The sequence below is a fragment of the Galleria mellonella genome, unplaced genomic scaffold, assembly GCF_026898425.1.
Source record: "Galleria mellonella isolate WM207_F2 unplaced genomic scaffold, CSIRO_AGI_GalMel_v1 utg78, whole genome shotgun sequence".
NCBI lineage: Eukaryota > Metazoa > Arthropoda > Insecta > Lepidoptera > Pyralidae > Galleria > Galleria mellonella.
In genome coordinates this window covers 33,558-58,155 of record NW_026442151.1, presented here as the reverse complement: position 1 = coordinate 58,155, position 24,598 = coordinate 33,558, and the positions used below count along the sequence as shown (strand labels likewise).

General features: G+C 31.5%; 1 protein-coding gene across 1 annotated transcript in view; it reads left to right on the top strand.

The window, feature by feature from the left end:
- Positions 1–30: 30 nt before the first annotated feature.
- LOC113517453 (sodium-coupled monocarboxylate transporter 1-like) overlaps positions 31–24,598 on the top strand; it is a 38,385-nt gene continuing 13,817 nt past the window's right edge. Inside the window, exons 1-8 of the mRNA XM_026902119.3 lie at positions 31–262; positions 10,124–10,428; positions 10,538–10,703; positions 11,192–11,303; positions 21,060–21,127; positions 23,247–23,401; positions 23,728–23,971; positions 24,096–24,211. Of these exons, the coding sequence (XP_026757920.2) occupies positions 230–262; positions 10,124–10,428; positions 10,538–10,703; positions 11,192–11,303; positions 21,060–21,127; positions 23,247–23,401; positions 23,728–23,971; positions 24,096–24,211 (1,199 nt within the window). The 5' untranslated portion in view covers positions 31–229. The remainder of the gene's footprint in view (positions 263–10,123; positions 10,429–10,537; positions 10,704–11,191; positions 11,304–21,059; positions 21,128–23,246; positions 23,402–23,727; positions 23,972–24,095; positions 24,212–24,598) is intronic.

Here is a 24,598-nt window from a genome sequence, read left to right as displayed (position 1 = left end):
CTCGTTTAATTGTAGTCTTTAATTGTTGTGTATTGTCCCATATCGAAGCGACATCTTGGTCTTTCAGTACGCTTCCGAGAGCAATATAGTATAACCATACAATTTAAAGTCCGATGGTTAATAGTTTGTGTAATAAATAAATATTCAAAAAGTTACGACTATATTGTTTCTAAAATAAATATAAAAGCATTATCGATACAAATAACAATCGCATTATTACAGCAAAAAAATGATTTCGATGATCAGCAGTAAACTAATAAAGGTAAGTCAAACTTTATATATCTTTTTGAGTATATTATAGCAAAACATACATTAAACAAGAAATCGAAACTATTATTAAAACGTAAATTCGAATTCATGTCTATGTAAATGTAATGTTTCGCAAGTTTTACATTTCGACATGTGTTGGTTGAAATAAAAAAAATGAACGAGAGTGTAGGATAATTAGCTTCATCACGAATAACCTTTTGACATGTTGCTTTGCTTCGGATAGTCGAGGAATGTTGCGTAATTTTACAAAAAAAAGGCCAAGAAAAACTAATTTCTTTAGAAGAACATAACATTTCACAGTGCATTGCATCAATGCTTTAGTGATGGTGCGATAAGCATCAATATAATTACATTATGTAATATTAAAATGTAGCGCAGACAGCGTCAAATATGAGTATTTAAAACCCCAAGTTGACGAAAAGAAAATCAGATTAATATAAAGTCTTCTATATGATGATACGGCGCGGTCAGTGTATGCGCATGCCTAACAATGTATAAGTGAATTTCCACAACGTGGGAAGTCATCATCATCCTCGTCTGTCATCCCTCACCTGATTTACGTATACCGATAGTGCAGGCAAAGTAACCATTTCATTTTAATTCTATTAAATAAAACTGTAATCATATAGCTTTTTTATAATTTTTGAAGGAAAGTCAAATTATCACTTCCCCTGCGCTTCTAAGGTTTGCTAGCAGGATGCCAGTGAAGGATGATGGACGAGAATAGTGTCGGATCAGAAACCAATATAATAAGCATCTAAATTTTCACAACCCGAAACTATTTCCAATTATATATAATGTATGTCCTAGGATATACATATATATAAAAATGAATGGTCTAATGAATTAATTTTTGTATAAATTAAAGATACTCATAATTTCTGTGGCGTACAGTATGATGTCCAGACAAATGGTGGTTTGTTGAGCCGGGTTATTGAATTCCCTGAAATATAGTTGAACGCAATGATGGCTGGTTCATCCCTCATACGTGAACGGGAGCTGCCTATAGGGACTGGTCTGCTCTGGTCGCTGCAAAGCTGCACCAGCCCCTATAGGCAGCTCCATTTTGCATTTTATTAACTTGTTTTAATTAATTACTACATATTTTAAATTTTATTATTTGAAATTGCTTAGTAGTACGTATTCATATAAATTCATAATTTATATAAAGTCACGCAGTAATGCAGGGAATGTCACTATTAAAAAAAAATACTGCGTGATATGAGACATTTTGCTGTGTTTCTTATCCGTTCTTCTTATCTGAAATTGTATTCCGAATAGACAGCAAAATCACAAAAAATTACTATTAAAAAATGCTTACATCTAACTTTTTTTCTCTCTTTCTTTTAATAATCGCTTATAGCTTATACTCGAGTAAAACATTTGGGTATGTAGGTATTAACTTTTACCCCTTAAACTGTTATGTATCTAATAGAAAGAAATCGAAATCATTAGCATCTCTTTTAATATATGAGGATTCGCTGCTGGTATTTTTAATTTCAATATGAGACATTTTGTTAAATATTTTTCTAAAATTTAATCATGTCTTTCTTAACAAGGACCTTAAATAAGGACTTTTCTCCACCAAAACTTACACATAGGTTAAGTTTAAAAAAATATAATAAAATACCAAAATCAATAAGAGAACAATCATGAAAAAAATGGTTACTGGAATGCAATTTTTATTTAATAAATGACTTTTTAAATATTTATATAAATGTGTAATTAATTTGTATTGTATGACATTTGTTATATTATTGACTTGTTATTATAATCATAGTCTGCCAATATTTATGGATTGATCCTAAGGCTATTAATATACGTAAGCCACTAAATTATAATACTAAATTTGCATGCCTTTAGATAAGGCGAAATGTGTAGATCTATTATATTTAAGACCATTATTATTACCACATTTCTAGCAAATAAATAAATTATTATTATAAATTATTATTATAGTTGTTGAATAATCGAAAAATATAAATATTATAAAGTCAGTATAGATGCTATACTCATGAAGGACGAAAATAAAACCTTGTCACGGGATAAATAACAAATGTACTACAATAACAATTTTACGATAAAGTAAATTAAGATACGAATTATAAAAATAAATGAACCAAAACCTCAAGATTTAATTCCCCAAAAACCACTTAAATTTTTTTTTGACCGAACGGTCTAAAGAGGTAGAAAAAAAAATTTAAGTGGTTTAATAAAAACATTTAACATATAAAATTTAATATTTTCCCTAAAGAAACAATCAAAAATCTACAAAAAATAATAAACATCCCATGTTAACATTTGCCAGGCTCCCATAAAAGAATGCTTATCTAATTACGAATTACTATTTAAATATACTCGTATTTTTTATTTTTCATTGAACCATCATATATTTTTTCCCAAATCACGCGTGTATAAATACCAGTTTACATAGGTATGTACCTAGTTTGTACATTATAGGTAGTTAAAAACTGCTACATCTTTGGAGTGAAGGTTAAGAATTTAAAAATATTATGTTCAATGCTGCAATGGCGAAATTCTCTTTCATTATAGCATGCAACGTTTTGGTTTAAGCATTACCAACCAAACATCATTAACTTAAGAGGAATTATTATGATCGAGTATTTGAGTAAGATCTTGGTCGCATACATACAGAAATTAAGAATAGTACTTGTGGTCATACACACGTTAGGAGATTCCGTAGCGTTCCTTTATAAAGAATGTTGTTTAAAAAAAGTATAGCTATAGGAAAACTTCAAAGGCGTTAATTGATATTATAGGCTACTTTATTTACGGTCATTACTCAATTTTAACAATAAGATTAAGACATTGACTTAGATACATGTATGTTGTCTTCAGTCATCATAAGTCAGTCTGTTTACTCGGCGTCTTTTATACTTAATCTACAACTGATATTTCTGACAATAAAATTTATTTTTTTACAACTTAGAATGGCAAACAAGCTGACAGCCCACCTGATGGAAAGTGGTAACCGTCGCCTATAGACATGAGCAGTACCGTGGCATAACAGAGTATACTGTTTCGCTCATGATACCCCCCATGTGTTGCCATTCCTGAGGACTCAGGTGTTATTCCTCTGTACCCTGTAAATACACACCATATCCCTTCAAACCGAAACACATCCATGCAAACAACTGCTTTACGGCAGAAACACGAATGGGACAGAGGTACCCAAGCAATTGACTTTTGTACAAAGTCTCCCTCTGGTAAATTGTAAATTCTAGTAGATTTGTACACAATAGGAAAACTAATTTGACTACTTCGTCATTTATCATCGCTCATCGGTACCCTACTAGTATATACCGATTGCACAAGCGGAATAACCATTTCATTTTCATCCCATTAAAAAATCTAAGGCAGGTACGAGTAAACTTATCATTCGTATTTCTCTAAATGAAATCAATAACAAATCGAAACATTCGATCAATTAATCGATTTTTTCTGACACGATTATATGTACAAAAGACTGTTTTATGGTTATTTTTAATGGATGATAACGTAATGGCATCCTCGCCCACGCTAACGGTATACGCTGATGGGGCACCAGTGAGGAATGATAGGTGAGGATGAAAACAGGTCGGTTAGCCCATTGTGATGAATACACCGGGAATTCAACACGATGGTTTCCAGGATAGGCCACATAGAGGTGGACCTGTTTGGGTATATTGCTAGCAATGGGCCCTTAAGCTCCATTAATAACAATTCCTTCCGCCCACTGTTTTATTATTGGATCAAATATTCGTGTTTTTATATTTTTATTAAGTCCTATTAAAACAGATTATAAAGCACACAGGTTCTCTGTCTAACTGGAGATATTTTTTATAAAACCGTGCAACATTAAATAAATGAAATATCCCAAGCTACATAGCAACTTGCTGTACAGCAGAATTTCAGCTCTGTTTCCACATTGCTTACAATTGACACGTCATGTGTACGTGACCTTTTAAACGGACTTGTACAAATACGCTCCGCCCTGGACAAAACTGGTTTGCGCCAGCTTTGTTGTGGTTTAATCAAAAGGGCTACGCAGCTCTGGAAGATGTTGTATGTCTACAATAATCCGCTTTTACGCAGCCTTGGCTCTGAAGGGATACATAACTCATATGAATATAATGATATCATATTGCATGGTAGTATTCAAAACAATAATCTACGGTACGACAGGGAAAATAGTTATTACAATATGTGTTGACTTTATGAAATATTTATCAATTATTGTGATCAATTTATCATCATTGGACTGTTCAAGTTATGGCTGTTAGTAATTTTATCACTAGCGTGTTTAGAGAGGAACCGTGTGGGCCGTGCCCACCTCATTATTGTTTGGTGCCCACCCCAGAATAAGTAGCGGATCTTTAAACTATAGAAAAAGACATATCTGAGAATACATATACATATTTTTAAAGGGGCAGACCCAATACAAGAATCTTAAATATGCCAAAGAATTTAGTACACTAACGTCACTCTCTCATTGTTTAATCTTATTCCTTATTATGTTTTTGGTAAGGATTTTGCCAACTACTTCGTATACATAGTTTCAGTTGTAAGAAAATCAATAAAGTAGACTACTTTTATATGGCGTATCAAAATAGAACATACACCAAATTTGAAGTTAGGTCTTCAGGAACATAACTATGTTGTACATAGGAGATATTATACACATACATACATAGTCTAGATACAGTTTTAGTACATTAGTAAGTTTCCCTTATGTATTGGTCGCCACATTGTCCAAATTTTTGCTCTTTAAAGTGTAACATGATATGGACTTATTATTTCCTTAATTAACTAAGGCAAACTCTAATTATAAGAGTGCCAACTAAACTAAACTGGTTTATGCCACTACACACTGATCATGGGCCACCATGACTGATATGCGTTGGTATAAACCAGTATAAGTAATCACGTTAAGTGGCACAATAACAAAACATGCACATGCGCCTACTACCCATAGTCGTGGCGAATTCACATTGCAAATAATACCATTCAGTCATTGCAAATACTATTGTATAATTAGGTATGTTAGTACCTAACATGAATAGGTAGTTTTAAATATAAAATTTATTATCAACTAATCTAAACTAACCTGATATCAAATTTATTAAAATTTTGAATATCATTTTTGTAATAAATTCTTATAATCTAAATAAATTCTTTTTGTTTATATTTTTAAGCAATAAACAAGTCTGTTAGTAGCCATAAATGCTATTTTTACCGACAAAAAATAATATAAAATCGACTGCCTTATATTTTTTAATATGCAGCATGGGTGGTGAGATATCTACGTAGCTTATATAAACTTGCAACACTTCTGAGGCATAACTCACGCATTATCGCTTCTTGTGACTAAAAGGCCGTAAGTTAACTATGACTTCATCTTTCAAACCGAAACGATACAGAAGTACTCGAAGTAAGTCTGTTTCTGCGATACGACACGATGTCTATAGGCGACGGTTACATAGTACATCAGCTTATTTACCATTCTAAGTTCCATACAGATAACAACAATTACTATTTTAATCTTGGTAGAAAATATGATTATGATCATATAAATTGGACACTTCACAAAAAATTTGGATAATAAATACATTATTATTAATAATTATTGCTAATAACAGAAGTGGTAAAAAAAAATTTAAAAGGATGAGGTTCTGATCCCGTCCTATTTTTTTATGTTTGTTACCTCATAACTCCGTTATTTGTAAACGGATTTAGAAAAATATTTTTATCTGAAAGGATATGCTTTCAGATTAGTTCCATAAAAATTTTGTCAAAATTAGTTCCGTTTTTAAATCAAAATAACTGATTTTGCCACAATTGAAGTCGGTGTCATCCCTCAGTCAGTAAATTACCATAGTCGCCTCTTACGACACCCACGGATGAAGGAATGGTCCATTCTATGCCTGGACCACACGTCTAAATCTTGTCATGGTTTTTTTCTACTAAATTCGCACGACCTAACTTCTTCTTTACTTATTTTACTAGTACCCCGCCATCTTTTACCGATAGCGTTGGCAGTGTTTCGTTTTCCGTTTACCCATTAAAAACACTTAACTATGTTTTAGTGTTATCCGATTGCCATTCTCAATAATAAGTATAAAAAAGAGGAAATTTTTAAGTGTTGAAACGACTCTACTCCTATTTCCATTTCACCCCTTACATGTTATACTTATTTCAATGTAATGTACCACCCAGCAAATAATTCTCTACTAAGTTTCGATGTGATATAAACCTACCTACATGTGACAAAGGAATGTTTGTTTGTCTGTACTAATTTATAATGTGATTAGTTTAAAATTAAGTCAAAAAACTTACGAGAGGGAGACTTTGTACAAAAGTCATTTGCTTGGGCACCTATATCCCATTTGTGTTTCTACTGTGAAGCAGTTATGTTTGCATGGCTGTTTTTTGGTTTGAAGGGTACAAAGGAATAACACCTGAGTCCTCAGGAATGACAACGTATGGGGTTATCATGAACGAAACAGTATACTCTGTTATGTCCATGGTACTGCTCATGTCTATAGGCGACGATTACCACTTGGCATCGGGTGGGCTTCATCAGCATCAGCTTGTTTGCCATTTCAAGTTGTATAAAAAAAAGCACATATATTAGGTACTTTTTATCCTGCGTAGCGCAGCAAGCGGGCTTAGACAATGCTGTTTTAACAATACAAAGCGGAATTAAGGAAACGATCATTAAATCAACCGACCATTATCAGGATATATTCGTTCACTCGTTCCGCAGTGACAATGAAATTAATTGATCGTGTCGTTATAAACTGTGGTCATTAGAGAACGACACCAACGTAGGCGGCTTTCCGTATACTAGCCAATAATCTAAATTACTTAATAATGTTTTGTAATCGACAAAATATTATCTGTGACTGTGTTCCAGTAATTCGTATATTTATTTTTTTACTGTTTAGGAAATCTTCAAATAAACTTCCGTGTTACGAATTTTAAATATATGCTAACATAACCGTTAAATTTGTAATAGTTGTAAATACCTGTTTACTGATAGTAAACAGCAGACAGTATTCATGCAATTAACAACTTGCTAAAGAAATAAAAAAATATATTTATATCAGATGCAATAAATACTAAATCGATCACGTAACTTATTTGATCAGTGCCGGATTTATATTTTTTTAAAATGTAGATCTCTTCACATTTTGCCGCTTTTCTAAGAAAACAGAGTAGAAGTACTTTTGCCTATTTATCTATATATGTGAGTACAAGTTGGTAATGACCCATTGATGAATCTAGCGCAGGATGTAATGGAATCAAAAAAATATCTTTACATTTCGACTGCGCAGTATACATAAGGTTACAACAAAGTTCCAATACGGTTAAATTTTATGAAGACCAATTGATGACTAAACCTGTAGATATACAAAAGGTCTGCCAATTAACAAAACCAGCTGTAGGTACTAACTCTGTCAATGTTTATAACGGGTAGATATGCGTTCTTATATATTAAAGGTTTTTTCGACGTTTTACACTTTTCAAATACATTACCATCACGAATTGTGCAATGAATGAATCTACGCATTCTTTATTTGATTGATAAACTATTGGTTTTAAAAAAATTATTATGCCATACAATTAAATACTCTCGGAGAGACAGCTGCTTTTATGCACTTTTCGTCAAATCTAAATATTATGATAAAGTTTCATTATATGTTACTTGGAGAAAGGTACTATTCGTTATTGCTTACATTCATATCAGAGTAACAAAACTAAATAGCCTCAGGAAAAAACAAACGTTCACCTAGTATTCGAGTCATAAACTTTCTGTAATTTATCAAGATTTTTAAAAATAATTTTACAAGATTTTACTCGCGACTTCATCGTTGGGGATGTAAAATAACCTATGGCCTCCATTCTAAATAGTATATAACATGTATATAGATTGGTTTACATGGATAAATCTTAAATTAGTCACAAAAAAAAAAAACTGTCTTTCGTATTTATAATACCGACTACATCCCTAAATTCTATCCAATAAATAAATTTTATTATTATAATTCAAATCTATTTAGTAACTTCTGCGTGTAATAGTAATATCGCCCTCGCCATCGACAGGGAGTTCACCCTCATACCTTACAGCCTAAATGGTCGCGTACAACGCGGTTTCAGAGATGCTTTCTCCCACGAACACTCAGGTTATGGAATGAGCTCCCTGCCGAGGTTTTCCCGAGAGACTACAGCATGGGGTTCTTCAAAAGGGGGGTAAAGAGGTTTCTTCAGGGTCGGCAACGCGCGCGTAATACCTCTGGTATTGCAGGCGTTCATAGGCTACGTTAACCGCTTATCATCAGGTGGGCCGTATGCTTGTTTGCCACCTCAGTGGTATAAAAAAAAAATAGTAATAAATATCGATTAATAAACACATCCTCAAATTCAAACCGTTATGTTTAATTTTGCATGCATATTTTTGTCAGTTTCTACTTTAGAAAGCGCAAGGGCAACTTGTAATATACTGAATATGTTAAATGCTATGTGTCATATATACATATAGTAAATCAAAATATATTAAAAATTTATCAATTATATTAGTTTATGATACTTAAATAATAATCATAATAATAATAAATAAATAAAAAGAATCCTAAAAATAAATAACAACCTGACTGATGCTCCGTAGCCACAAAATATATTGTAACTTTACGCCACATTAAATCTTAATTAAGTAATAGTTATCATATATCAAACTTACTACATTCTATAAATAGAATTAGTGTAAAAATAAATAATTTATATTACACCATTATTCATTTGCAATGTAGACATACATGAGTGTGCATGTCACGTAACATATTTGTTTAATTGAATCAGCCTTCTAATTAAGGAATTTAAAGGTCTCACTGTTAATTATCAAATTCAGATTTATAAAAGAATATATATGCAATAATCAAGTTATAGCATTTATCAGTTAGGTAATTCCAAATGGTTTATGTCAATATTGGTAGAGTCGCTTTAACATCTCTTCAACGTTCCTAATTTATTTTGATCGTGTAGGTAAGCGTACTTTCTAAATATTAAATTATCTTTGCTAACTTGGCATGCAAATGCAATAAGCATAACTAGATACATAACTAACACACACGGTGAAACCCTAACTGAATTGTAATTCCATAATGTTGTCTTTAAAATCTTTCCTCTGTAATTCAAAATTTTGTTTTAAAAAACAAGACTATTAAAGCCTGATTTTTATTGCTTATAAAATAGTGTGAATCTAAAATGGAAGCAGGCAGATCATTCCATTAAAAAAATAATTCGGTACAGTAATGAAGTACACAATAACACAGTGATATTATATTACATTAGCATATTAATTTATATTATTATGCTATATTATATTATACGCATTATTTACTAAATAAAAATGTCTATAGGCGACGGTTACTACCTTCCATCAGGTGCGCCGTCAGCTTGTTTGCGTTTAAGTTGCATTAAAAAAACGTTAAAAACAGTCGAATGAAAAATTTACCTTCATGACAGGTGCTAAGAATAAATAGTAGGCAGAAAGAATCGAGAACCAAAGCTATCTTTACATATCCACATGTCTTGTTTCATTCGCTTTCAGGACACGCCTCATGCATACGCATCTAGACACATCATACATATGTTAAGTTTAAAAAGCTAGAAAAGGAAATTTTAAGTAATAAAATTTTTTATTAAATATTTCTCATTTTTTATTTTCTATATAAAAGTAATAATAAGAAAAACAGTACATTATTCTTCTAATCATTATCATGCTCGTATAGAAACAAAAGACTTTGCTATGGAGCTTTATTATAAACTATGTATAAATAAAAATGTATTTCAGACTACAATACTTAGTCTAGTTTGGAGTTTGAATATAAGTTTGCTGTCTGTGGCTGCAACACCAACTTTGCTGAAACAAAACATTACTGCAACAAATAATATATCTACTTCAGAGAATATAGATAATATTACAAATGGCTTATTCAATTGGGAAGATTACAGTGTATTGGCAGTAATGTTAATAGTTTCATGTGCGATTGGCGTCTTTTACGGATTTTTTGGAGAGAAACAAACGAGCGGAGATGATTTTCTTCTCGGTGGATCTACGATGGGAACTTTACCTATGACCTTAAGTTTAGCTACAAGGTAAGGCTCAAAGTTGAGACCCATTTCTCATGCATAAATTGAACATAATTTAGATCTATATATTAAAAATAATACTTATATATTAAAATAAATTCATTGTTAATTTCAGTTTTATAACAGCCATCGAGTTATTAGGAAATCCGGCAGAGATGTATATGGCTGGAGGGCAGTTTTGGATGATTTGTATAGCATTTATACTCGTCGTGCCTATTGCTAGTCATTTGTATGTACCCGTATTTATGAGACTTCGGCTTACGTCTTGCTACGAGTATTTGGTAATTAGTTTTCTTTTCTCTTTTATAAAATTTAGAATGGCCAACAAACTGACGGTTCACCTGATGATAAATAATAAGGTGTCGTCAATAATGTTGTAGTCATTTATACATAACAACATGTAGCAACCTACTCATTTTTCTACTAGACTTGAATAAAAGGGGAAATCTTTCCTTTAAATGAAGTCACTTATTTTTTAAATTAGATCGACATTATACTGTGGCTGAGTATTACTATTACTTAATATGTCGCTAGCGAGGTTACTTGATACAGAGATCTATTTCGAGTTACCTTTTTCTTATAGTGGTGTACGGTACATTCTAGAAATGAAAACTAATAGTGACACAATGTATTCATAATCCATCATCATACGGATATAAACGATTTCAAATTAAAAGCACTATCGCAAGAAAACCTAGTACGCAAATTATTAAATATTGATAATGGCTTAGAAACTGTTAGTTTTAGATAATGAAATATTTGATTGCAGGAAGTGCGATTCTCTAAGAGTGTTCGAGTGTACGCAAGTGCACTGTATATGATGCAGATGATATTGTACACGTCGGTGGCAGTCTACGCGCCAGCTCTCGCTCTATCTGATGGTAAAACGATTCATAATTCAATCATATTAATATCGCAGTACTATATCTTCTAATATCGTCATAGTCGTAGAATACTGACGGATCTGACAAACATTAAATATACATATCCGTCAGTATTCTACGACTATGACGATATATGCATTCAACGAGAGTATAGCATAGTGGCATATAATGATTCCGAGTTTAGTCGTCAACAACCTCTACTCTACACTACACCCCATCTCGGAAGACCCTGGTGATTATGAATCTGAGTTTCTCTAGTGTTAATATAAATCTTCGCATTATTTCCTCCGGTTATAGTAAACATTGTCTTTATTAACTAATTAACACGAAATTATGGAATGGGCTCATTCCTCGCCACATTGAATTCATACTTACAGGAAGACTATCTGCAATAATCGCAAGTACTACCCTAAAACTATGTATACATACACAAAAAAAATAATAATTTTTTGTCTCAAAAATCGGCGATCACATAACAGTTCTGCAATAAAATATTTTGATGTGAAGTTGGAAATATTTTGCATATATATGAAATATAAACAGCATTTTTGTAAAGTTGACCCCTAGAGGTGAAATTTGTATAGGGGTGAGGTCCGTAATTTTTAAGCGACTTCCGAATCGAGGAAACGGGCCCTGAACCGATTTTGATAATTTTAATTAAAATCAACAGAGTTTACTCCCATATTACGAGTAATATAGGGTTTTTCAATAAGAGTATATTAAGGTTTCTTTAAGGTCGGCAACGCGCACGTTACATCTCTAGTATTGCAATCGTCCATAGCTTTAACCGTTTATCATCAGACGGGCTGTATGCTTGTTTACCACCTTCGTAATATAAAAAGAAATGTTCATATTGCGACGATTGAATATACTGATTTTTTACGTAACGTTATCTAAAATTATTATCAAATTTTTGAAACTTGATATAGATGAGGAAACTCGAATACTTGCCACTCGCGCTTGACCGTGTATTTTTTATTCCAGATTGATACATAATATCATTTACATATCAATAGAAATTTTGTAACATGGCAAACGAAATGAATTTAGGACATGGTGGTATGCTCCATACATACATAACAAATTTCATCTATGATGTAGGTACAACGTGCATATTGCGACCTTGTTGAAGTTGTTGATTTATTGGGTATGAAACTAGCTACACATTTAATATCGTAACTAATTGGACAATCAACATTTTTAGATTTTATCAATAAAATGATATTCTATTTGCAATTATTAGCTGACAAGAAATCTTCTTAAACTGACTTAGGTGCAGAAGTCTACTATAATAATAATTATATACAAGTTCAAGAGAATAGGTGCCTAACAATCTATACATATTGCTTAAGTCAATTCAGTGTTCAGAACTCCTTAAACTGTAAGCCACTTTATAGCATAACCGCATTCAGCATTATTTTAATTAACGAGTGTAGGTCAACTTTATACTTGAAATTCTTTAAATTACAAACTATTAAAATCTTTAGTAGATTATATCTAATCTCTAAAAAATCATATATTTGTGACAATGTCTAGGGCCAAATATAATCCATGGATCAAACCATATATTAGATCATTATTAGTGATTAAGTTTTAACATAGTTTTTAAGTACACTTACTAACAGAAATGGATCCAAGTTGTCTAAAATAAATAAATAAAGTAAAAATATATATCTGTAATTTAACAATACAGTAATGGACCGTTTTGTGACATTTTACAATAGTGAAGTTAAATTAGGTTATAGCACCACAACCTTCGCTCAAAGTAAGTCAATAGATGTACTCGTAAATACTTTCTTGAGCACGTAAGTCTTGATGAGTAGGTATTATGTAAAGATATTAGAGCATTATCACGTCCACCACAATGTACTGGCTGCATGTTGAATACAGAGCACTCATTGTCGGGACAGTACTTTAGTATTTTTTGTATGTAATATTGTGTTCTTAAAATTAGAGTAGATACATTTTAATACTGTTGTATGCATATACAATAGACTGAATGGTCAGTCAGAATATTAAATTATAATTCCCGTAAATTTATTCCCATTTTCCAAGTATATGTAAGTAAACTTTTATTATACTGATAATGCTTATCCCAAAAGTTGACTGGAAGAGAATTATACTTTACCATATTCTTATTTAGTCAATAAAGTTCTTTAAATAAATTAATAAATGTTTCAAAAAAAATAAAATTAATACCTAAACGTAATAAAATAAATAATACATTAACTTCAATATTTTTTATTATTTGAGTATATGTTATCTACTGGGCACACACAGCATAGACTAATTATCTCTCAGTGTCACAGACATAGCTAAATTAATGCGAAATTTAAAAAAATATAATATAGAGACAAAAAACACTGCCATGAAATCACCATCAAGCAAAAAGTGTACATAATATAATATTTCAGTTACATTCAATTCGAAATCTCATCACAACAAGCAGGTTTTTGTTACACAGATAAAACAGCAACTTTCCAACCAATCGTGCCAAAACCAATATTTTTATTCAAAAATGAAAATACTGACTTTGACAAAATTTCTAAATTTCTTTGAAAAAAAAAAGAAATTTCCAAATCAGTTTAAAAATAATGGAGTTCTGAGATAACAAACATAAAAAAATACAACCAATTTGAGAACCTCCTTTTTGAACTCGGTTGAAATGAAAACTGCCTGCACTGGTTTTTTGAAAAAAAAATTAAACGATCGAACAGAAAAACTTTAACGAAAAGACAAATAACGGTCTATTTTAAAACTAAATTTATTGACGTCTAAACAAAAGTCTGTATAATTAAAAATAAAAGATTGTTAAAGTAATAAATGTTATTATAATAATCTATAGGTTTTGGCATAAAAAAAAAATATGTATATCATTACATCAACTAAACCAAAACGGTGTTTTATTAAACACTGTTTTGGTCGATAATATTTTAAATTTATTTTTAACCGAAGGAGGAGATTCTTAATTCTATTGTATTTTTTCTATGTATGTTTCCTAATAACTCCGTCGTTTGGGGGAAAGGAATTGTGAGTAATGGAGACTGAGAATCCCATTGCTAGCTATATACCTAATCAGGTCGACCTCCACGCGGTTCCCCCTGGAAACTATTATGGTGAATTCCTGATGAATTCATCATGATGAGTTAACTGAACTGTTTTCATTCTCATCTATTACCCTTCACTGGTGCTCCGCCAGCGTATACCGTTAGCGCAGGCGGAGTTACCATTCCATTATCACCTATCAAAAAAAAATAACTCTATCGAATGTAAACCGACTTGGAATTTTTTTTTTTTATCTAAAAGGTATAATCCTTTTAGATACACACATTACAGAAAGCCCTATAGAAATTTTATAAAATTGGTACAGCAGTTTAGTTTGATTTAAAAAATCAAAATAACTAATTTTTCACAAGTTTAAAGTCGAATTTTTACTCAATTTTTTATCTTATTATAGTTAGACTGACATATAACGGCAACTAAACTTTTAATTCGCTGGTACCTAAATTCTTGAACTATTTTAAATGTAATATAACCAGATATCTAAGTAGGTATAATTAATGATTTTCGTGGTATGATTTCTATCAAACAGTTCAAATTTTTTGTTATATCCAACTTAACAACAATTTAAAAAAAAGACACGAAACTTGTAGGTAGGTGCTAGTATGTCATAAAAGACCTGCGAACAGAGAAATAGTCTTTAAAGTTGTAATATTCGACTTTTTTTTTTTTATTTTGAGGTTCCTTTGTCAGTGTTACTTTACGGCGTTTACGAAATATTCTGTTCTAAAGTGGTCTTTTTCGTGATTTGCATTAACCACAGTCACAAAACTCTTAATATTCTTTACGGTTGATGTAGGTACCTATGATACGAAATTTTTGTTATTGCCACAACTAAGAAACCACTTTACAATTAGACAGAAATTTATTAAATCTACTAGTTTTCAACCATGACTTCGTTCGCGTGATCGGAATATATTAATTGACCGCGATAAATAGTAGTCTATGTCCTTCTCCACCTCAACGTTGTACATGTACACCATATGACGATTGGTTAATCCGTTGTGGCGCTAAGAAATAACAAACCAACAAACTTATTTACATACATATTCATATACATCGGGCACGTAATGCCCCTGGTACTGCAAATGTTCATAGGCTACAGTAACCGCTTACGGAGGGCCGTATGTTTGTTGGCCACCCCAGTGATATAAAAAAATCCCAATCTAATTTTCATATCTAATAAAAATTTTATTAATAATCCAGCTAATGAATAAATGTGATATCTATACTATTTATAATAAATATGAAATACTATAAAACCTTCGGGCAGGTGCTTCATTTATTTTCAATCGACTTCAAAAAGAAAAAGGTTTTCATTTCAATTATATTTACCAGAGGGAGACTTTGTACAAAAGTCGATTGCTTGGGTATCTCTGTCCCATTCATGTGTCTACTGTGAAGCTGCATTTATTTGCATGGTTGTGTTTCGATTTGAAGGGTGGGATATGGCGTGAATTTACTGGGTACAAAGGAATAACACCTGAGCCCTCAGGAATGGCAACGCATGGGGGTATCATGGGTGAAACAGTATACTCTGTTATGTCCATGGTACTACTCATGTCTATAGGCGACGGTTACCACTTTCCATCAGGTGGGCCGTCAGCTTGTTTGCCATTCTAAGTTGCATAAAAAAATTATGTCTGTTACCTCATAACTCCGTCAGTTGTAAACTGATTTAGAAAATTCTTTTTTTATCTGAAAGGATATAAATATATCCTTTGTAAATTTATAAATACAAATTGGTCCCATAGAAATTTTGTCAAAATCGCAATAGTTTAATTTTTATATCAAAACAACTAGTATTGCCACAATTAAAATCGGGGTTTTTTTTTTAAGAACACAATCTAATTATTAAGTACCTATCTATCAAATTTCTTTTAATCCTGCTAATATTATAAATATATTATTAGTAAGATTTGAAAGAATGTAAACATGTTTGAATGTTTGTTAAATTAAATAGCTGAAGAAATTTAAATGAAATTTGATTGACATATAGGCTATATCCTAAGTACATAGAATACTTTATTCACGCAAGGCAATACTGCAAGAAATAACTGGTATTTGTATCTATAAAGATCTTCCCATAATATAGAAAAGTTTATCGTAAACATTATTACGTAAAGATTCACCTGCGGCTATTAAATGCGTAACATAACAAAGAATGTCTTTATTCCCACGGTCTATTCCCGTAGTTTATGATTAAACAAAATACGGTAGCAACTATTATTACTAACATACATTAATAACATCTATGTAAGTAGAGTAGACATTTGAGTGTCTCACTACAAACGCTTTGGCAATTAATTACAGCCTAACTTTATAAAAAAGGGGTAATTAGTAGTTACAACATTGGACCAATCTTCTAACTGCACGCTTTTATTACATAGGTTGACATTTTAATTATGGCAGTATTGTAATATCAAACATTCATACTACTTAGTTTTGCTCAATTTGAAATACACAACTGTTAACATTTTTCTGATGTGTCCTCACACCAGAATCTCTATCTAAATTTACATATGCTGATTTAATTTGCGGGGTCTATTCATTAACGATAATTAAAATTATTTTCTGAGAAGGTTCTGACCTTTTTAAAAAAAAGCACATCTACCTACTCTCAAACACGCCTTTGTGCATAACTGAAAACTCCACTTGGACCCTAGAATGAGTACTAGATAATTATGGAGTAGGCATGAAAAAAAGTACGCCTATAACTTTAATACTATTTAGCAACTTTTACCAAAATAGTTGTTAGTTGTAGAAATCGAAGTCCATCAATAAGACCGTTTACTATTACACATAATCCACCTAAGCATGTAACCTATAATCTCAGTGAATGTAATGCGTCCTATAAATGCGCGTTAACCGTGTTTTATTTACTTGCTCTTCAGTTAGTGTGTCATCGTTGGTTTGTGTAACAGTAACACCATTATTATCAAGTAGGTACATACGCAATAAAAAATAAATTCAAGCATGAATGGCGCAATAAAATTAATTGCACTATTGCCTTATTACTGTAAACCCCATAGACCGACTCTGTAATATAAGCATTCTAATTGTTTTTCTAATGGATGGTAATGGAATGGTAGCCCTGCTTGCACTATTAGTATACGCTGGCAAGGCACCAGTGAGCGATGATAAGTGAGGATGAATGAGTCAGTTAGCCCATCGTGACAAAATTCACAAGAATTAACCACGATGGTTTCCAGAACAGACCGGGTGAAGGTCGATCTGACAAAGTCGAAGGTTTATTATTAACAATGAGAACTAACCTCCTCATTACTAGCAATCCCTTCCCCCTAAGCATTCCAATTAATAAAATATGATAAATATTCGGTCATATTATGGTCAACCATTACAAAAATGAATAAAGAATATACCTATAATTGATATGTCTGTAATCTATTAGATGTCTCTGCGTTTTAGGTCGTAAAATACCTACTTATGTAAGTTGATGACAAATGTACATGGTGTTAGTTCATCATGCACGGATTTTTAACGACCATGTAATTTTAGATATACATTTAAATAAATACACATAATGTTTACAGAAATTTAAAAGAGTACATAACTATTGAGTTTCTTGCGGACTCTTCTCAACAGATAACAACTATCCGAACTCTGCAGTAGATTTTTAAAAAATGACGATTTAATAGTGCTTGTAAACAAGTCTATTTGAATAAATATAATTTAAATTTGTATTTTATTAATTAACATATTCAATGTCAAGGGTTTTAGTAAGTAAAAGTAAGTTTAAGTTTATTATTTAGAGAAAATAATTCTATTGTAATAGGGATACATCTAACATTTCATAAAATTTAAGAAAATAAAGATATTTATTTTGAACTTTTGCAAAAAAGTAATCATGGATAGGTTTACTATTCCACCGTACCACCCATTAAAAACTGCATAATAATCACTCTTAACCAAATACTTTTTATTATTATTATTTCAGCCGTTAATTGTCCACTACTGGACTTTTTCATAAAGGGAGTTTTGCTAGTAGTTGCCACGCTTGGCAAGCGAGTTGGCAACTGCAGTTAGGCTTTTAGAGATGTTTTAAGAGGGACGTTGCTGCCCATTCCTAAGCCTCCCTCAGTCGCCTGTTACGACTCCCACGGGAAAAGAAGATATGGCCCATTCTATACCGGGGAACATACGGCGAATACAACTACTAAATACTTTACAACATATCACTTCTACACGTAAAATACAGTAGCTTCATAATGGAAGTTATTAAAATTATTCACCTATCAATCATAGATTGTTTTCCAAAAACAAGTAAAAGGAAGCGATAAAATTTTCGAAAAATTTCTAAAGAATCTCCAAGTGATTAGCACTAACGTGTATTTATAATTACTTATAAAAAGTTTATTATTAATATATGCATGTACGATGTAACACAAGTGACCACTGACTTTATGCAATTGTATGACAAAGGCACAATAAAATTAATGTATCTCTCGGACCAAACATTTCAATAGCTCTTACATAATGAACTATATAGTAGTGGTATGTAATGTCATATAAATAGATTATTATTATTTATATATGTGACATAACTTCATGAAAATATGATGCCTTTTAATATTTATAATACTGTATGTATGTACTACTGATTTAAACTACCGTAAAATATAAAAAATGTTAACATATAAAATTATATATATTGCATCATCCAATAAATTATTTAAAAGCATTATTAGCAAAAAAAAAATATTTATTATTTTTAAGATAGCTCATTGTCATTTACTGAAGTGGTGGTGTCATATATTATAATGAATAACATTATACTACTCATAATTCTGAAAACAGTGTGTCTACTGAGTGCGACTTCATTCAATTCTCTATTTTATTTTAATAATACAAACAATTTTTACTGTTTATCCATCAAAACAATAATATAATACCCAGCAACAATAAGGATGTGATTATAAATTATACTATCACTATGTATATATATATATATATATATATATATATATATATATATATATATATATATATATATATATATATATATATATATATATATATATATATATATATATATATATATATATATATATATATATCACTATAATTCTTAATGGCTATCCCATTCAAACAACGGTAACTGCAGTCGAGAAATGCTCGTAGCATTTATCTACTATTGCCATTGTATTGAATGAAACACGTAGCTTGCCCACATTCAAAGGACACATCTAACGAATAGCATTTAACATGGCAAGGAGCCAGGGCAACATCACTCATCACTTACATTAATTTGATTTGTCATTGATATTTTCCATTACTGATCATCATCATTAATCAGGAACTTAAATTGATATAAAGTTTGTTGGCCAGATTCGAACTCACGATCTAAAAATAGTCTACATGAAACACAATTACTTTACACCCTGACGAACTTTCACTGTAAGAGAAAAGGATTGTTAGTAATGAGATTAACCACCTCATTATTACTAGTAGAATACTCTATACTCGAGGTTGACCTCTTCGCGGTCTCCTTGGAAGTCATCGTGATGAATTCCTGGTATATTCGTCATGATGGGCCAACTGAACTATCTCACCTATTATTATTCACTGGTGGCTTACTAGCGTATACTTATAGCATTCCATCATCTTCCAGTGACAAATGGATTTTGTTCCACAAAAAAAATCGACTAACCAGTAACATAGTAATGTAACCAGTTATTTTGATTTAAAGAGTAAACTACTATACCGATTTTAATAAAATTTCTGTGGAACCAATCTAAAAGTATATCCTTTCAGATAAAAAAAAATCTAAATCAAAAGCAATCAAAACTAACATAAAAAGAAACTAAGGACCAATTTATAAAAAAAAAATTATAAAAAAAAAGTTTAGGTTAAAAAATTCCTGAGTCACGACACTCTTAAAATTCACTATAAATAGCCGTTGATAACAAATTGAAACAAAAGTTTCTATAAACCCAGATACTTTATTGAAAATGCAATTCCCTGCATACTTTTTGAGCGGCTCTTGGTACTAATCAGATATATTGCAGTAATGAAGATTCCATACTGTGACGTAGGTACTTGTACATATATCTTTAACCGGTACAGAATTCGAATTTAGATGTTTTAATGGATATTTCGTAAATATTTAAGTATTCAACACAACTGTACAGATTGCTAAATCTGACATCAAATTTACGACTTTCTTATATACTACTACTAGTATGCAATCTGCGTATATTATAATGGTTCATACATGATACTAAAGGTAAACCATTACTGTGATGTGTAGTTAATTGCTGCTAATACGAGCTAATAAAGACAAACAGTCCAATGAATGCCCTCTAAACATTTGGTAATAGCTGACATAAACATTTATTTGTGTATAAGATTCACAGTCTTAAAATCTGTATTTCAAAATTTTTACTGATGTTTGTATAGGTAGTTATAACGTAATAAATCGATACATTATATTTATAGATTCGTACCGATTTACTATTCTTTAAATAAGCGTTTTTATATTACTGTGAATATCAAACCAGCTACTGGCTCAGTTAATGAGAAGTTTATAACCATCCTCTAAATAATATTATGAATATTGATTTTCAAGTGATTTTTTTTTCACTGCTTAATTACATTTCTGTTTTACTAAAAGTTGACTTAGAGATAATGCTAAAGATTTAATTAATTTATTTATTTTCTTTTATTTTGCAGTGACTGGTCTCAACACCTATTTGGCCGTATCGCTTGTGTATCTAGTATGCATTTTTTATTCATCTCAGGTTGGTTTTAAATCTTAAATAAGTTTTATTAAAAAACCGTCATATTTTATAGTACTTAATTTATAATACGCTCCTAGTAAAAATAACGTTTGTAACTGGTCTGGTCTGTAATGTCTCTAGTTGAAGTTCGGGACTAGATAGCACTATCTAATATCTCCATAAATTACGAGTATAAGCAATTTTAAAAATAACAAATAACATCTTGTTCAAATTTTACCTGATTTTGTGTAGATTTTACATAATAAAATCCAATAGCAAATGATCACTAATCGCAAATCTATGAAATTGAATCTAAATTGACAATTGTCAATAACTGAGTTTCGTCATACAGTATAGCCCCTTTTTTATATACACCTTTTAGCCCTACTTTCAGAAATATTTTCGTTCTAGTCTTTCAAGAAGTACTCTGTGATGTTCAATATTTATTTCTCAGTTTTTCCCAGTAATATTAGGTATCGTCTTCTTTTTTTAAATTCTAATTTTAATTTACTCACACGTAGGTATAACTCTTATTACTTTTTTCTATGTAAAAATTTGTTTCTTATCTATAAATAAATTGAGCATTATTGTACTTTATTAATAATATTTTTATTTTAACAAGCATGAATTGCAACTGTTTCTATTATAAAACAGTAATGCAATTGTTGGAATGTGTTGTTCTGAAAGATCAAGACCAATAATCTATTACAATCTTTAACACAAAATGCATGAAAGCTTAGTATCCACAGGAGTGTCAGTGCATGAGAACTAAACAGGGGCGTTATATGTATGATGTTTATGGTGATAGCTCATGTTTATAAACAACAGTTACTTTCACCTTCATTAACTATAAAATATAATATACAAAAATAGTTATTTTAAGAAAACAGATGTTAAAACAAGATAACTGTTAGCTATAAAAAAAAGCACGTAAAAGAAGTAATGTAAAAGAAGGCAGAAACAGAAAGATTATATTTACCGATAATTAAAAAATTGAAAATGTTTTTCTAATTTTTTTTTTATACTACTTAGAATGGCAAACAAGCTGGCGGTCCACCTGATGGAAAGTGGTAACCGTCGCCTATAGACATGAGCAGTACTATGAACAAAACAGAGTATACTGTTTCGCCCATGATACACCCCATGCGTTGCCATTCCTGAGGACTCAGATGTTATTCCTCTGTACCCAGTAAATTCACGCCATATCCCACCCTTCAAACCGAAACACAGCCATGCAAACACAGCTGCTTTACGGTTGAAACACGAATGGGACAGAGGTACCCAAGCAATCGACTTTTGTACAAAGTCTCCCTCTGGTAATTAAAGCAATATTTCAACACGACACATGTATGGACAAGTATTTAATAATAAAGGCAAGCCAAAAACACAATATACATCTTTCAAAGGTTTCTGATCTCTGATGGAAAGAAACTGTCAATCAACTACAAGTTAAAGAAAATGAGTCTGTTAAGATTCTATGGGAAAAGCCTATTCAAACAAATATTGTTATAGATCATATAAACATAGATAATATACATAGATAAAAACAATAACAAAATATATTTAATAAATATAATTGTACCAATTGGCTATAATATAGGAGCTAAGAAAATTCTCTGAAAAAAACTTCTTAAAAAAGAGTCAGTTGTTTGTGGAGCATACAAACGATTATCATTCCGATAGACACAACAGGAAAAGTAGCTTAAAAGTAAATAAAAAATACATAAATAAGCTGAATACAAAAATTGACATCACCATCATACAACAACCATACTCAGCAAAGTATTAGGAGATACCGTATTCGTACACAATACACAAAATCATCACATTCTAGAAGCAGCAGTCATCAACCACATAACAGACAAAGAAAACAAAACATTTAACAAATACACCGGAATCATCCAACACAATTCATCACAATTCACCGAACACGCAACCATTCGCAAATTTAGTAAAGACTCAATAATGGAGAGGGCAAGGTAGGAGGACATAAAAAACCATCAATAGAGGACATTTGTGTACCTTTTTTCCTGTGGGTTACAGGACGGGGTACATATTAAAGTCGACGAAAGTCGAGAAGGTAAAAATGTAACTTAATAATATATAATAATTGCTTTATTTATTTTTTCATATTTTTTAGGGCGGCATGAAAGCTGTGATAATGACAGATGCATTTCAATCAGTTGTCATAGTGGGCTCGTTGGTGGTGATACTAGTATTGGGTGCGGCGCACGTGGGCGGAATGGACCTTGTTTGGGACCATGCACGACGCACCGACAGACTGCATTTCTTCAAGTATCTGCTTTTTTAATTATATCTTATATTAATAATCGGAGAAGTGTATATTAACAAATAAATTATTTCACTTTTAGTAATACACATGTACTTAATTACTGAGGTCATGGGTCTATTAGCTTTCTATTAAGTGAAATTTTTTAATACATGCCAAATACAAGCAATCTGTTATAGCGTTTAAATAGTGAATATGTAACGTTGTGAAATATATGTAACTATACATTCGTGACCGTTACTAAACTGCATAACTAATACGGATGTATGAAACAAGACGCTGATTTAATTAGACTATAATTGTACATTACAGTCCTAATTAAAATTTTTAGCATGAACCCAGATCCCACGGTGCGGCATTCATTTTGGTCAGTGGTGGTTGGCGGCACCATATATTGGACAAGCATGTTCTGTGCTAATCAGGCCACCATACAGAAATATCTATCAGTGGAATGTATCAGTCAAGTGCGAACAGCATTATGGGCATCCGCTTTTGGCTTGATAAGTCTGTACTCCATTAATTTTGCGACTGGCGCTGTTCTAGCAGAATATTATGCTGATTGTGATCCAATTCAGGTATACTACTAGTAAAAACTTTTACTTATGTCGGTATCCATTTCAAATCAAATTTTAATAGATTACCTATATTTCTGCAGGTACGTTAGATGTTCCGACTAAAAAAGCTTTTATTTGATTACAGGCAAGCGTAATAAATGCATCTGATCGACTGCTCCCACTGTTTGTGGTACGACAACTTGGTGAAGCCAGAGGTGTGCCGGGTTTCTTCGTCGCGGGTATTTTCGCAGCTAGTCTTGGGTAATTTTTAATATGTTTTTGTTATGTCACGTTGACTTAGCTCCTCTTATTAATTCAATAATAGTTCGAAGACAAAAATCCTATATAAATTATATCTTTAAAGGAGATGGGATTGTCAGTAATGGAGATACAGCTCTATTACTAGCAAATTAAGCTTGATATATTTGGTCAGAAGTTCAGTAATTTTCGTCACGACGTTTACGTATTATTTTCCTCTGTAATTAGTAGATAGTTTCTTTTATTGTAACATATATATGAAGTAATATGTACACTGTGGTATGTGTGCGCGCGCGCGCGCGCGTTTGTGTGTGTGTGTCTGTGTTTGTATGTGTATATATATATATATGATTATCCATTTTTTGTTGTTTAAATTATATTGTGTTTACA